The sequence below is a fragment of the Peromyscus leucopus genome, chromosome 4, assembly GCF_004664715.2.
Source record: "Peromyscus leucopus breed LL Stock chromosome 4, UCI_PerLeu_2.1, whole genome shotgun sequence".
NCBI classification, from domain to species: domain Eukaryota; kingdom Metazoa; phylum Chordata; class Mammalia; order Rodentia; family Cricetidae; genus Peromyscus; species Peromyscus leucopus.
In genome coordinates, this window is record NC_051066.1 from 14,774,360 (window position 1) to 14,788,107 (window position 13,748).

A 13,748-nucleotide genomic window follows, 5' to 3' on the forward strand; every position below is an offset into this window, starting at 1 on the left:
GGTTTCTCTGTGTAGCCCTGGCTGCCCTGGAACTCACTCTGTAGGCCAGGCTTCCCTGGAACTCAGAAATGCATCTACCTCTGCCTCTCACGTGCTGAGATTAAAAGCACACACCACCACACCCGGCTTTCTGGCCTTTTCTTTTATGAATATCTCATCTAGCCATTATCCTGGCCCTCACAGCCGGGCCTAGTTTTCCAGTGGGACCACTTGGATTCTAGGCCTTCATTCTTGAGCCAGAAGCCCATCTCAAGGGTTGGCTAGAGGCCAAGCACCTCCCAGAGGCCAGGAAGGTCCTTAGGATGCCTTACCCCTCACCACCACCTACAACAACTCCTTTGCTTGGCTCCTATCCTCCACCTGATCACCTTCCCAAACTTCTGAATGTCACAAAAACAGAAATGTAGCCACTGAGAACAGTCCACATGTTAGCTGCTGCCTCTACACTGGGACACTCTTCAACAACGTTGCTGAGTGCCTTGGGACAGGCTCTTAACTCAGGAGCTCACTCCAGCCCATCTGGGCAGGCTTCTGGCCAGATGACTCAGGCTGTGGAAGCAACTTCCTTGGCTCCACATTTCTGGGAGTTACTCCTTCAAAAGTGCTTTTATTTGTTTTGTTTGTCTTGAGACAGGATCTTACTATGCAACTGTGGATGTCCTGGAACTTGCTAGTGGACCAAGCTGGCCTGGAACTCAGATCCCCTGAGTACTGGGATTAAATGCGTGCACTCCCACACCCATCTCACTCAAAGTTGTGGTTCAGTCCTGGTTGGGTATGCTGGTAGAGGTCTCTAAAGAACTATGAACCCAGAGTTACTCCCTGGAGCTTAGCTGCCACTTTAGGGGCAGACCTGGTCAAAGACCCTCTGAGGCCTAGGTGCTCCAGGCACAAATGCGTAGGTCTAGGAGTAGCCACCAGCATCAAGTGAAACCAATGCTGCTCAGTACAGCAGAGCTAAGGTGGCCAGCCCCCCCCCCCCCCCCCCCCCCCCCCCCCCCCCCCCCCCGTGAACCTGAGTCTACTTGCAGAGGAGATAAGAGCCTGTGGGTGTTGGGGAGGTGGAGCTCGTAAGGCCCCACCCCTTCCTAGGTAGCAACTGGCAGTTAATAGTTGCAGGGGGAGGGAGAGTCATATTCCTCAGCAGTGAAGTCACCAGGAAATTACCTTTGCTCACATAAAGACCCTCCAACTGGTGCTCACGCTGACAATTAAATGCAGAGGGACACACACGCATGTGCGCGCGCGCGCACACACACACACACACACACACACACTCTCTCTCTCTCTCTCTCTCTCTCTCACACACACACACACATACAGACATGAAAGAATGAGGGGCCTTGTTGGGAAGAGGAAAGGGTTTGGTAGGAAGGAAAAGGTACTAAGAGAAGATAATGGGAGAATAGGATCAAGGTACATTATATATGTATGAAGTTGTGAAAGAATAAATTAATTTCAAAAAAAAAAAAAAAGAAAGAAAGAAAGAAAGAAAAGAAAGGACCTAAGAGCCTCTTATTGCCCAGAGCTCAGCAGAAGGTAGCTGAAGCCCTGGGTCTTCCTTATGATTGACTACTGGAGAAAGATCTGGAAGAGAGTGGAATCTGCCTAGCTCTGGGTACAGGACGAGAATCTGTGCACCTGCATCTTTTCTGGCCTGAACCCTGAGCACATCCTCCTTCCATTCTTCTCCCAGCCTGGACGGACCGACACTCTCCCAACCTGGCCTGACACTCTTCTGGCCCTGGGGCTCAGTTTTACTGCCACCCCCAGGGAACTTCCAGAATCCAAACCAGGTGTGACTATGTTCTCCCTGTGCCAACCATGATCCTTGGAGAGAGGTGTGCAGGGGTACAGACGGGTGTGAGGTTGGCAAGACTCCGATGCCTCGTGGTGTAGCTCCCAGCGATGTGGAGAGGGGCCAGCTGTGGTGCCTGGTTCCAGCCCTCCCTAGGTTTCTCTGGTCTCCGCTCTGGCCTTAGTCCTAGGCCCTTGACAAAAAAAAAAAAAAAAAAAAAAAAAAAAGACAAATGGGAAGCCGCTCTGCAGGTGATGCAGAGGGTTGGGTCCAGCAGGACTTTTCCACCCTCACAGCTTCACCAGGATCCAGTGAAGTGTACCTTTGCCTGCCCAGGGAGGCAGAGTCTCCTGGTCTTGGAAATGCTTTCAGCTATACACACCAGTGTTTCCAACCTCTGACCTTGATCCACGCCCACACCGTGAGGCAGGATTTAGGAGTCCATCTGACCGAGCGGGCTCATAGGTTATGCCTGACCTGTCTCCCAGAGGCTCATGCCCTTCCTTCCCTGCCTAGCCCCAAAGGCGATAATAGCGGCCATGGACTCTGGCCTGGGATGTGGAGCCTAGGCGGCTCACCTGACTCTGTCTGTCTACTGTCCTCACTTCCCACACGTTTCCTGAAGTTGTCTGTTCATTGCCTGGAAGTCATACCAGGGCAGACTGTGTGCTCATTCATTCATTCAGCCAGCGGCACTCCCTGAACATTTTGCTGTGACCCCATCATGGTGGTGCTTGGCTTGGGATCCAACACTCCTTTGTTCAGTAGACAAACATGTCCCTGTGTCTGCTATTCGTGGAGGAGACAGAGAGTAATGAACCAAACAGTATGCTGCCTGTGAGTTGACTGGTCATGGAGAAGTCAGGCAGCAGAGAATGTAAGAATGTAAGTGTTGTGCTCATGTCGTGAGACACCCAAGACCACCACAGAGCCAATATCCGATGCAAATACAAAGGGGTTTATTTAAACAAGCAAGCCAAAGCTTGGTCCATGTCCAACACACTGGCTGGCCAAGTGAAGGATGACGGCCCTGAGCTCTCAGCGTGAAGGTGTTTTTTTTTTTTTGTTTTTTTTTTAAGATTTATTTATTTATTATGTATACAGTGTTCTGCCTGCAGGCCAGAAGAGAGCACCAGATCTCATCGTAGATGGTTGTGAGCCACCATGTGGTTGCTGGGAATTGAACTCAGGACCTCTGGAAGAGCAGCCAGTGCTCTTAACCTCTGAGCCATCTCTCCATCCCCCAGTGAAAGGTTTTTAAAGGGGAAAAACGCAAGCCAGGGGGTACGAGCCTTTGCATTTCAGGGTCACACCAGTTAACAGGAACATTTAGCCAAGAGAGAACTACAGAAGACAAAATACAGTTGGAGACCCTCCCAGTACTATTGGGGACTTTGATGGATTAAGCCTTTGTCTTTTTTTTAGAACTGAGGACCGAACCCAGGACCTTGCACTTGCCTGCTCTACCACTGAGCTAAATCCCCAGCCCCTGGATTAAGCCTTTGTTTTAGCTATTTCTTGGCCAGCAGCCTACCCATCCTGGGGTGGGGGTCACCTTGACCAGAGTCTTAGCTGAGTGTCTGTGTCTCTGAAACTTGGTTCAGCTTCTTTCTTAGTGCTGTTAGGAAAAATGGAGTTTGTCTTGCTCTCTCAGTGCTGTGAAGAAGGGTGTGAAGAAGATGGAAGAAAAGCCATTCATTGCAAAGGTTCTGAGGCAAGGCTAAGCTGTGGCTGTAGACAAAAACACTTTCTGGGCCAGGAGAATTTGTGGTCTCCATTCTTGCTTTTGGGTTGTTGGGTTTTGTTTTGGTGGAGTTTTTTTGTTTTGGTTTTTGGTTTTTTTTTTTTTTTACAAGAGGCTTTATGTAAACTGTGTGTTAGGAGTGAATGCCTTTAATCCCAGCACTTGGGAGGCAGAGGCAAGAGGATCTCTGAATTCGAGGCCAGTCTGGTTTACAGAGTAAGTTCCAGGATAGCCAGGGCTACACAGTTAAACCCTGTCTCCAAAAGACAACACACACACACACATACACATACACACACACATACACACACACACCAAAAGGCTTTATGAAAAAGCAAAATAAAGCAGAGCTGCAGAACGGGTCTGGAAATCAAGTCCTTAGGGGATGCAGGTTAAAGCCAGCCTGGGTCTGGCCTCCTCACAGTGGGAGAGAAAGATAGGCTGCCAGAGGCTTCTCGGTGAAAGCTTACACGATCAAACAGGCTCCTCAGGCTCAGACTCTACCAGGAGAGGCTCCGAGGCCACCCTCTCGGCTGTGGACACGCAGGAGGGTGGGTTAGGTCTGGCCAGCCCAAGAGAACACCCAAGCGGCGCGACCTCCTTCCCTTCTCTGGGCGAGGACAGAACAGCTCCGCCCACATCGGAGGCGTGATGGTATTTAGGAGAGAAACGCCTAGGCTTGGGAGACTAGGAGGACTAGGAGGGCCTGGCTTGAGTACACTTTGAGTTTGGGGTCAGGAGTAGAAAGGACCTGGGTCGTGTGCGCAGCCTGGAGCAGAGTTACAACAGAATGCCAGATCTTGGGCGGGGGACTGTACTAAAAGGGATTGAAGAGGGGCGGAGCCAAAGGGGACGGAACTGAAGCTCCAAGGGAGAAGGGGGCGGGGTCCCGGGTGGAGGTGCTGCGCCCTAGGCCGGCCTCTCCGGGATCTGCACCGCCTGCCTGAAGTCTCGTGATGTTGGTCATAAGGTCTCCAGTGCCAGCTGGTCCAGCCGCCGCGGTTGCAGCATGGCCTCGGAGCAGGATGTGCGGTCCAAGCTGCAGCGCGCGGGCCAGGATCATCTCCTTCGCTTCTGGGACGATTTGGCTCCCGAGCCTCGAGCGGCGCTCCTAGCGGAGCTCGCTTCGCTGGAGCCCGATGTTCTGCGTGAGCACTGCCAGCGTGCCTCGGCCGCCTGCTCGCTAGTCCCGGGCCCTCTGCCGGACCTGGCGGCGCGCCTGCAGCCCCTGCCCCCAGAACGCGTAGGCAGCGCGACCCGCTGCGACCAAGAGACACGCCGGCGGTGGGAAGAGGAAGGTAGGCAGCCTCGCACTGGGCGGGGGTTGGGCAGGCGCTGCCCATTGCGTCCGGAAGAGTTAGTTCCTGGCGGGGTGGGAGGGACTCTGGAAGTGCTGTGTGGAGTTATTTGCCTTGCAGCTCCTTCCTCTTGCGCTTAGTAGACCCCGAAGCTGTGCAGTAGCAAGCTCTAAAGAGGAAGAGGCCTGTCCTCACGATGCGCCTCCCCTCCAGGTTTCCGACAGATTGCTCTGAACAAGGTGGCTGTCCTGCTGCTGGCCGGTGGGCAGGGAACTCGCCTGGGCGTCACCTACCCTAAGGGCATGTATCAAGTAGGGCTGCCCAGCCAGAAGACCCTGTACCAGCTGCAGGCAGAGCGGATCCGGCGTGTTGAGCAGTTGGCTGGCCAGCGACTGGGGACCCACTGCACCGTGCCCTGGTGTGTCCTCCCTGCCAACCTCCCAGAAAGACCACCCTTAAGTGACCCAGGCCTGCCCCACACCAAGACCTGAGACCCAGTTCTAGCACAGCCCTAGAGAGAGCCCAGCGCCTGCCCTTACTGAGCCCCATGAAAGGCGTGGCTTGTTCCCGCCTCACCTGCGGGGGGTGAGCCGAATTCCTCTGGAAGCAGCTCACTGCTAGGACATTTACAGGTACATCATGACCAGTGAGTTTACACTGGGACCCACCATCAAGTTCTTCAAGGAGCACGACTTCTTCCACCTAGACCCTGCTAACGTGGTCCTGTTCGAGCAGCGCATGCTACCTGCCGTGACCTTTGAGGGCAAGGCCATACTGGAACGGAAAGACAAAGTTGCCATGGCCCCAGGTATGGCCCACACCTTGAACGGGGAAGGGTTGCCCTACCTGGACCACAGAGTGCCGCGGTGGGTCGGGAGGCCCGACTCCCAGGTAGGATGTGCTCAGTCTGGAGTCCTATCTGTCACATGATAGTCACAAGGCTCTTGGTGGTTTGTGTTCCTGCTGCGTTCCTTCAGTAGACCGAGCAGGAGATCAAGCTGGAGTCCATGGGAAGACTCATTCCTTTCTCCTTTGCAGATGGAAACGGGGGCTTGTACCGTGCCCTGGCGGACCACCAGATCCTTGAGGACATGGAGCGGCGGGGCGTGGAATTTGTGCATGTGTACTGTGTGGACAACATCTTGGTGCGTCTGGCTGACCCGGTCTTCATAGGCTTCTGTGTGCTTCGGGGAGCAGACTGTGGTGCCAAGGTGAGCAGCAAGCTTTTATTTTCCTTGGCACTCGGCTCTGCCGCTTGCCAAACCCTGTCCCTCTTCTCCTCCCTGTCACTCCCGACATGCTGAGTCTCTCCCCGGTGGCTGCAGGTGGTGGAAAAAGCATACCCCGAGGAGCCAGTGGGTGTGGTGTGCCAGGTGGATGGTGTCCCCCAGGTGGTGGAATACAGCGAGATTAGCCCCGAGATTGCTGGGCTCCGAGGGGCTGGCGGGGGCTTGCTCTACAACACAGGCAACATCTGCAACCACTTCTTCACCCGAGACTTCCTGGATATGGTCACCAGGTGTGTGGCAACAGGTGGCTGTGGTAGCCCAGGCTAGGCTGAATTTAAGAATGCTATGCCAGGTGGTGGTGGCACACTTGCCTTTAATCCCAGCACTCGGGAGGCAGAGCCAGGTGGATCTCTGTGAGTTCGAGACCAGCCTGGGCTACAGAGTGAGTTCCAGAAAAGGTGCAAAGCTACCCAGAGAAACCCTGTCTCATGTCTCAGAAAACAAAACAACAAAAGCAAAAAAAAAAAAAAAAAAAAAAAAAAAAAAAAAAAAAAAAAGAGTGCCAGAGCAGCTTGAGCTGACCTAGACCGAGCTGGGCCACTATTGGGAGTGCACGGGCTGGGTGGAGAGAATTCCTGTCACTACATTAACAAGCCAGATCCCACCAGAGTCTGGGCAGTTGGGATGAGCCCTGGTCAAGGCTGTCTCTTGACCCCACTGCTCATGGCTGCCACCTCTGGCCTGTCATTAGCCTGGGCAGCATGGTGGCTGGTGGTTCCTGGCTTTTGGCCCTGGGGATGCTGGGAGAAAACCTGTATCCTTCCCAGAGATGTAGCTAAGCTTCACCTGGCCGGGTACACAGAAGTACCCTACCTGAACCACACCCCTTTTGCCCTCTTGCTACCAGGGAGTTTGAGCCCTTGCTGAAGCTGCATGTGGCTGTGAAGAAGGTCCCCTACGTGGATGAGGAGGGAAATCTGGTAAAGCCGCTAAAACCGAATGGGATAAAGATGGAGAAGTTTGTGTTTGATGTGTTCCAGTTTGCTAAGTTAGTGGTAGAAGTCGCTTATTTTTCTCTTCTTCCCTCTCTTGGTTCTGGTAGTGGGTTCAGAGGTCCCGGAGGACAGTAGGGAAGTGGGAGCTTGGTGAGGGGCAGGGGTGGGGGCAGGTGAGGGACTATAGGTTGGTTTGTCCCGGGGAAGTCCAGAGGCTGTTCTTGCCCCTAAGAGCAAGAGCAGAGGTTCTGAGGGGACCAGGAGCGACCCCGTGAACCCCCACAATCCTGACCCAAGGTCGGATTTGCTGCGTGAGTCCCATATCCTCTGCCTCTGAACATGTGGCGAGTGGGCGGTGGAGGGCTTGAGCCTTCTTAGGATCTCAGGAAAGCAAAGATGCTTTCTGTGCCTGTGGGGCCCTCCCAGACCACCGTACGCATGGGAACAACTCCCGTTGGGGGAAATCTGGCTTACCCTTGCCTGCCCAGAGCAGAGCATCCGGCGGGGATGCAGGGGGGGCGGGGATGCAGGGGGGCGGGGATGCAGGGGGGCGGGGATGCAGGGGCACGAACCCTTCTCTCCACCAGGAACTTCGTTGCCTTTGAAGTGCCCCGGGAGGAGGAGTTCTCCCCGTTGAAGAATGCGGACACAGCCAGCACTGATAACCCCTCCACCTCCCGGAGAGCTTTGTTGGCCCAGCACCACCGCTGGGCTCTGCAGGCCGGAGCCCACTTCCTGGATGCACATGGGGTCCAGCTTCCCGAGCAGTCTGGGTGAGGGGCTCGGAGGTGTTAGCCTGGGGCCTGTTGATGCTGCCACTGTCCAAGCTGGCTTCTAACCCAGCACCACACCACACGCAGGAGGCTATGTTCCCAGCCAGCGACAGCCTGCCTGCTGACTGTTGCCTCAGCCTCTTAGTCTCAGGTTATGCTCAGGGGAGGCAGGGTCTCAGATGCCCCCAAATGTATCCCCATAAGCCCCGAAGATGAGACCTAGGCCTAACCCTGGGGAAGGTTTGACCTTAGAGACCTCTGGTGTTTATCTCCTTTGTTGCTGTGCTGGAAGGGCAGCTGGGCCTGGCTGCCTGAGCTCTGTGCGAGGGCCCTGTGTAGTAATTTAATTTTCTTAGCTGAGCCAGAGCCTGTTACTTGGCAGATGGCATGCATGGGTTTGGGCTGTGCAGAGGGAGGAGTCTGCTGGGGAGACTGGTGTGTGGCATTGATGCTGGACAGGCACTTGCCTCTTCACATCCGGAGGGTGCTGGGAGGGCCCCTGGCATTCACTTGAGAGGCGACGCTGACCATTGCTCTCCCCCAGCTTGCTCCCAAATGGAGACCCTCCAGCCATCTGTGAGATATCGCCCTTGGTATCTTACTCTGGAGAGGTGAGTATCCAGGCCCTGTCCAGGATTTTGTGAAATCTGGTGTGTGGGAACCGGAAGAAGAAAATGGGAGAAGCAGGCACCGGGCTGGACAGGTCCTAGCCCTGCTTCAGTTGGCCAAAGAGTGCCGTAGACTGAGGGGTCTGGAGGTCTGGAGGCCTTTGCAAGTCTTGGGAGGGCGTGGAGTACAGGAAAGGACTGAGGCTGAGACCAAGATTTTGGGGCGTCTTCCTGGACACTAGCCCTCTTCTGACCCTGCCTGACAGGGTAACACTGGACTCCTGTTTCGGGTGGCTGGAGGGGTATGGGCAGAGGAAGTAGATGCTTAGCCGCTCTAACGCTTTGTTTCTAGGGGTTGGAGATGTACTTGCAAGGCCGAAAACTCCAGTCTCCATTCATTCTGGATGAGGACCAAGCCAGGCTGCTGCAGCCACAGAAGTGCTAACCTGCTTGCTCCCAGCCTCTCCAGCCCTGGGGTCCTGTCAGATGCTGATAGAGCTCTGGCCCAGGCTCTGACTAGAAATGCTGGCCTGCGGGGCACAGAAGGGAGTGTGCTAGTTTACTTCACAAGGTTGGGACCTCTTGGGTCCCATCGTCCCGTTCACCCCCTCCCCCCCCGGGGGGGAGGGGCTGTAACTGTCTCTGTGTGTGGCGTTTGCTTGTTTTGTTTTTGTCTCATTGCTGACTCTGGGACTCAGCTGATAGGCAAAGGGTTGGGGACCTTGGAAAATGGGGCTAGAGGTAGAGTGTGAGGGGTGTTGTCTGAGAAGGGACCGGAGATGCCCTCTGTCATCCGCACAGGCCAGCCACATGCTCAGCAGACGGTGAGATATGCCTCATGGGGATATGGTCTCCTCCCAGTAGCAGAACCAGTAGCTGAGCATGTCACCCCATGTGCCTAGACAGAAGAAGCCTGATGCCCAGGGTTAAACTTTGAGAACTCTGATCCGCACACTGAGATGAAAGCAGTTCTCCGGGCCTTCCCCAACTCTCCCAGTCGACACCCACAAGTGGGCCTGGCTGCTGTGTTCTTAAGTCTTTTCCCCCAGAGAACTGGAGGCCACCCTGTTGACTCAGACTGGCTGCTGGTTCTGACCCAGTCCGGAGCACACCTCATCCTGGTTAGTTTCTTTTCCCAGAGCTTAGCGCTTAGGCTCTCCGCTGGAGGTGTAGCCTCTGTCTAGGTGGTACTTAGCTCTGCCACCCAGCCTTGTTCTGTCTCTGACACGACTCTGTTGACTCATAGCCGCTTTCCCATGCGGGAAAGTGGTGACACTGGCCCTTCCCCTAATGTAACCGTGGTTAGGAGAGGCAGCCTGTTCCTCAGCCACCCAGCCCCAGATGTATGGGCTCCTGCTCTCATTCCTGGCCGCTTTCCCAGAGGAGGTTGCTGGGAAGAGTATATTTACCATTCAGTGTGGAAACAGCGGGTCTGGACGTGGGAAAGATGGCAGGATTGGGCCCACGGCCGCCGTTGTTGGGACTGACATGTCAAGGACAAACTGGGCTCTGTGGTCATTTGCTGTCGGCCCCAGGAGCAAGCTGTATTTTGGCACCCTTCTCTTGCTGCTCCACACACAAGCTGGGGTCCCTGGAGCAGGAGAGGGTCCCTGAGGGAGATCAAAGCCTCAGGCTCCTCCTGAATAAACAATCAGTTGGGTGAATTCTTGAAAGGAGTTAAAAAAAAAAAAAATTCAAAGAGGTCTCCATGTCCTTCACCCATTTCCCTGGTGAGGGTATCTTACATGATTATAAGACACTGTGAAGCTGGCGGTGAGGGGGCACAGTGTATAGAGCTTTCATGGGGCTGTATTAGTGTACCCAAATTGTTCCCTCACCCTAGAGCTCTCCAGGCACACCCCACCACTCCTAGACCCAGACTGCCCTGAAAAGACTGACTTTTGAGAGACTGGACATTGTTTTCATGGACAGGACATATGCAGTAAATCCTGGCCACGGGTTGGTTTGTCTTTTTTGGAGGCATGGTCTTGTGTATCCCAGGCTGCCCTTGAATTAGCTACATAGCCAAGGACGACCTTGGACATCTGAACCTCCTGGATAAGGTGTTTAGTTTATGGGATGGTGGGAACTGAATCCAGGGCTTCCTTTGCGTGGTAGGTAAGCACTCTAGAAACAGCTCCAGCCTCAGGTGCAGTGTTTCATGGCATACAGACGGGGGGATGGGTATATCCAAGAGACAGGGCTTTGGGAACAGGAGGCTGCCCAAGAAACCCTTCATGCTTCTGTCCTGCTCTTCACCGGGGATTCAGAAAAACCCAAGACATAGGACACTCAGGGAAGTCCACTGGAGTCAGGCTGGAGGCTCACCCACGTGCGTGTCCCTTCTTGTACTTAGTTACTTCAGGATGCATCACTTGAGGGCATTGCTGGGACTACCTACAGTTATTTGTTGGAAGACAACCTGCAGGACACTGAATGGGACCTTGAGAAGGGAAGAGTCATGAGTCGTGACAGCGCATGCCTTTAATCCCAGTACTGGGGAGGCAGAGGCAGGCAGAACTCTGTGTTCGAGGCCAGCCTGGTCTATAAAGCAAGTTCTAGGACAGCCAGGGCTGTTACACAGAGAAACCTTGTCTTGAAAAACAGACAAAAACCAAAAGGGAAGGAGACAGACCAGGAGAGTTTTCAAATTCAGAGAAACCAAAGGCCAGGCAGGCTTGCCACATGGGGAACCCTTCAGGCACCCAGAAATGCACACTGTAAATGTGCAGCTGGAACCTGGGTGTGGCACACACCTTTAGTGCCAGTACTATGGAGGCAGAGGTAGGCAGATCTCTTGAGTTTGAGGCCAGCCTGGTCTGCATAGCAAGTTCCAGGTCAGCCAGGACTACATAGTGAGACTGCGTCTCAAAAACAAAAGCTGTGTAGCTGGGCCTGGAGCTGACGAGTCAGGGAGCTGCTCACACTCCATCGACGCTGCTCTGCAGGGTTGAGCTTGGACTTGGAACCATGTGTAGCAAACGTAAGTAGTTCATCGTGTAGCAGAGCTCCCAAGTCCGTGGACTGAGTGAAACTTCCCTGTTGGATCCCTTACCGATAGGGTAGCAGGGAGGGCCAAGCAGTGTCCTTAGGTGCACAGGGCCCTGCTCTAGCCATAGTTACCTTACGAGGAAGCAGGCTGGGCCTGCTCTGGGTTCCCCACTATAAAAGAGAACAGTCTTCACACTGAACCTTACATGGATTCACCTCATTTTATACAGTAGGGATCTGCTGTATCTGCATCTCTAGTACCCATCAAACTCACTACGCATCAGGAAGCCCGCCCAGAACACCATCCGAGCTGAGAAAGAACCTTTCTTCCATCTGGCCTGCTGTGTTCTGGTCTCTGTATCTACTCCCTGTTCTTGCTTTCAGCCCAGAGCCCTTCAGTCTCTTTAACCTTTCTTAGTGGTTCTATATCATTGTGTGATACAAACAAAATATGTGATCTGAGAGTTGGCTGCTATTAATTGAGATTGGAGTGGAATAAAGGAACCCATGCTTGCTGGTGGTCATGATTACCAAGGAAAATCAAGAGTACCCAGTGAAATAAAGCCAGTGAAATCCAGGTAGCCTGTGAATTATGGGAAGACATAACATGCTGGTCTCTGTTACTGGCTTAACTTGTATTCCATCACTGCTGTGATCAGCAGGATTCCATTCATTAGAAAAGGAATCTAGTAAGCCAGGTCTGGTGGCGCATTCCTTTAATCCCAGCACTTGCAGGCAGATCTCTGAGTTCGAAGCCAACTTAATCTACAAAGCAAGTTCTAGGACAGCCAGGGAAACAAAAGAGTCCTCTGTTTTTTGTTTTTTTTTTTTTTTTTTTTTTTTTTTTTTTTTTTTTGTGTGTGTTTTTTTTTTTTAAGAAGAAAGAAAGAAAGGAAGGAAGAAAGAAAGAAAAGGAAAGGAAAAAAGACTCTAGTGAACATGATCCTTCCCCCTCCAAATAAGCCATTTGGTACAGACAAAACATTACCAAAGGCTGGTGAACAGACCAAAGCTGCGTCTCTAAGCAAGGGTCTACTCACAATTATGTGATACACACAGATTAGGGTGGCTCCTGACTTTGGTGTGGAGAGGAAGTGTGTGCCTCTGATCTGTGCAGATCAAGGGCCAAAGGCTTGAGAATCAGGAAGGTACATAGCATACACCAGGAAAGGTCTCAACTCATGAGGAATTGATTAACAAAAGAAATATGGGGGGGGGGCACATACCATTAATCCAGCCTTTGGGGAGGTAGAGACAGATGGATCTTTGAATTTGAGGCCAGGCTGACATACAGAGCAAGTTCCAGGACAGCCAGGGCTACCCAGAAAAACCCTGTCTTGAAGAAACAAAAACAACAAAGAAATATACAAAACCTAAAGCATCATGAGAGGCATAAACTTCAGATTACACATCCATCATTACTCACGTCTCAGGTGGACTGTGGAATTATACCGTGTCAACACATAGTTGCATTATTTACTCTGGAGGTATAGGCAGGCAGATCTCTTAAGAATTTGAGGCCTACCAAGGTTCACAATGAGACTCTGAAAAACCAATAAATAAAATAAGTATTTGTCAAGCTTGGTGGTGTTCACCTTGAACCCCAGCACTAGGGAGGCAGAGTCAGGCAGATCTCTGTAAGTTCAAGGCTAGCCAGAGCTACACAGTGAGACCTTGTCTAAACAGTTCACCAACTGGGGACTAAGCATGAAAACATGAATCCATGGGGGACATTCTCCTTCAAACAATCATAGGCCGGGAAGCAGTACCATTTGTAAGACTTTACAAGGCCATTCAAATGGTCTCGTAATAGTACATTCTTCCAAATGACTAAAACATAATTAAATAACAATAAGGAAAAACAGGAGCAGAAAAGACACCCTAGAACTCAGAGGCAGGAGTGGATAATGAGGAAGGACAGGCCCCCAAACCACTTATAAATCTTTAGGAGCCATAAGACCACCAGAAGGTAACAGACTCACATTGTGGCAATAGTGACCCCTGTATCTACATAAGTGCAGACGCTGGGCAGTGGTAGCACACACCTTTAATCCCAGCACTTGGGAGGCAGAGGCAGGCGCATTTCTGTGAGTTCGAGGCCAGCCTGGTCTACCGAGTGAGTTCCAGGAAAGGCACCCAAAACTACACAGAGAAACCCTATCTCGGGAAAAAAGAAAGGAAGGAAGGAAGAAATAAAGAAAGAAAGAAAGAAAGAAACAAACAAACAAACAGATGTGTGACAGGCAGGAGAGACAGGATCATCTGCAAAGGTGGTAACGACTACACACAGAGTATGTAATTTCTGGTCTGGT

General features: G+C 52.5%; 1 protein-coding gene across 1 annotated transcript; it reads left to right on the plus strand.

Moving 5' to 3' along the window:
• The first annotated feature begins 4,185 nt into the window (after positions 1 to 4,185).
• On the plus strand, positions 4,186 to 10,109 carry Uap1l1 (UDP-N-acetylglucosamine pyrophosphorylase 1 like 1). Its single transcript, XM_028868745.2, has 9 exons — positions 4,186 to 4,840; positions 5,054 to 5,258; positions 5,473 to 5,648; positions 5,879 to 6,051; positions 6,166 to 6,359; positions 6,977 to 7,117; positions 7,652 to 7,837; positions 8,382 to 8,448; positions 8,798 to 10,109. The coding sequence occupies exons 1-9, from the start codon at positions 4,552 to 4,554 to the stop codon at positions 8,888 to 8,890; spliced, it is 1,524 nt and encodes a 507-aa protein (XP_028724578.1). The 5' UTR covers positions 4,186 to 4,551; the 3' UTR covers positions 8,891 to 10,109.
• Positions 10,110 to 13,748: the final 3,639 nt, after the last annotated feature.

What these genes read in the sequence shown, in the direction of transcription:
- Uap1l1 (XM_028868745.2), top strand. Translation starts at nt 4,552, where the DNA reads ATGGCCTCGGAGCAGGATGTGCGGTCCAAGCTGCAGCGCGCGGGCCAG. An exon ending in GAGCAGACTGTGGTGCCAAG is followed by an intron (nt 6,052 to 6,165) that starts GTGAGCAGCAAG and finishes CGGTGGCTGCAG; the next exon opens with GTGGTGGAAAAAGCATACCC. An exon ending in TTCCTGGATATGGTCACCAG is followed by an intron (nt 6,360 to 6,976) that starts GTGTGTGGCAAC and finishes TCTTGCTACCAG; the next exon opens with GGAGTTTGAGCCCTTGCTGA.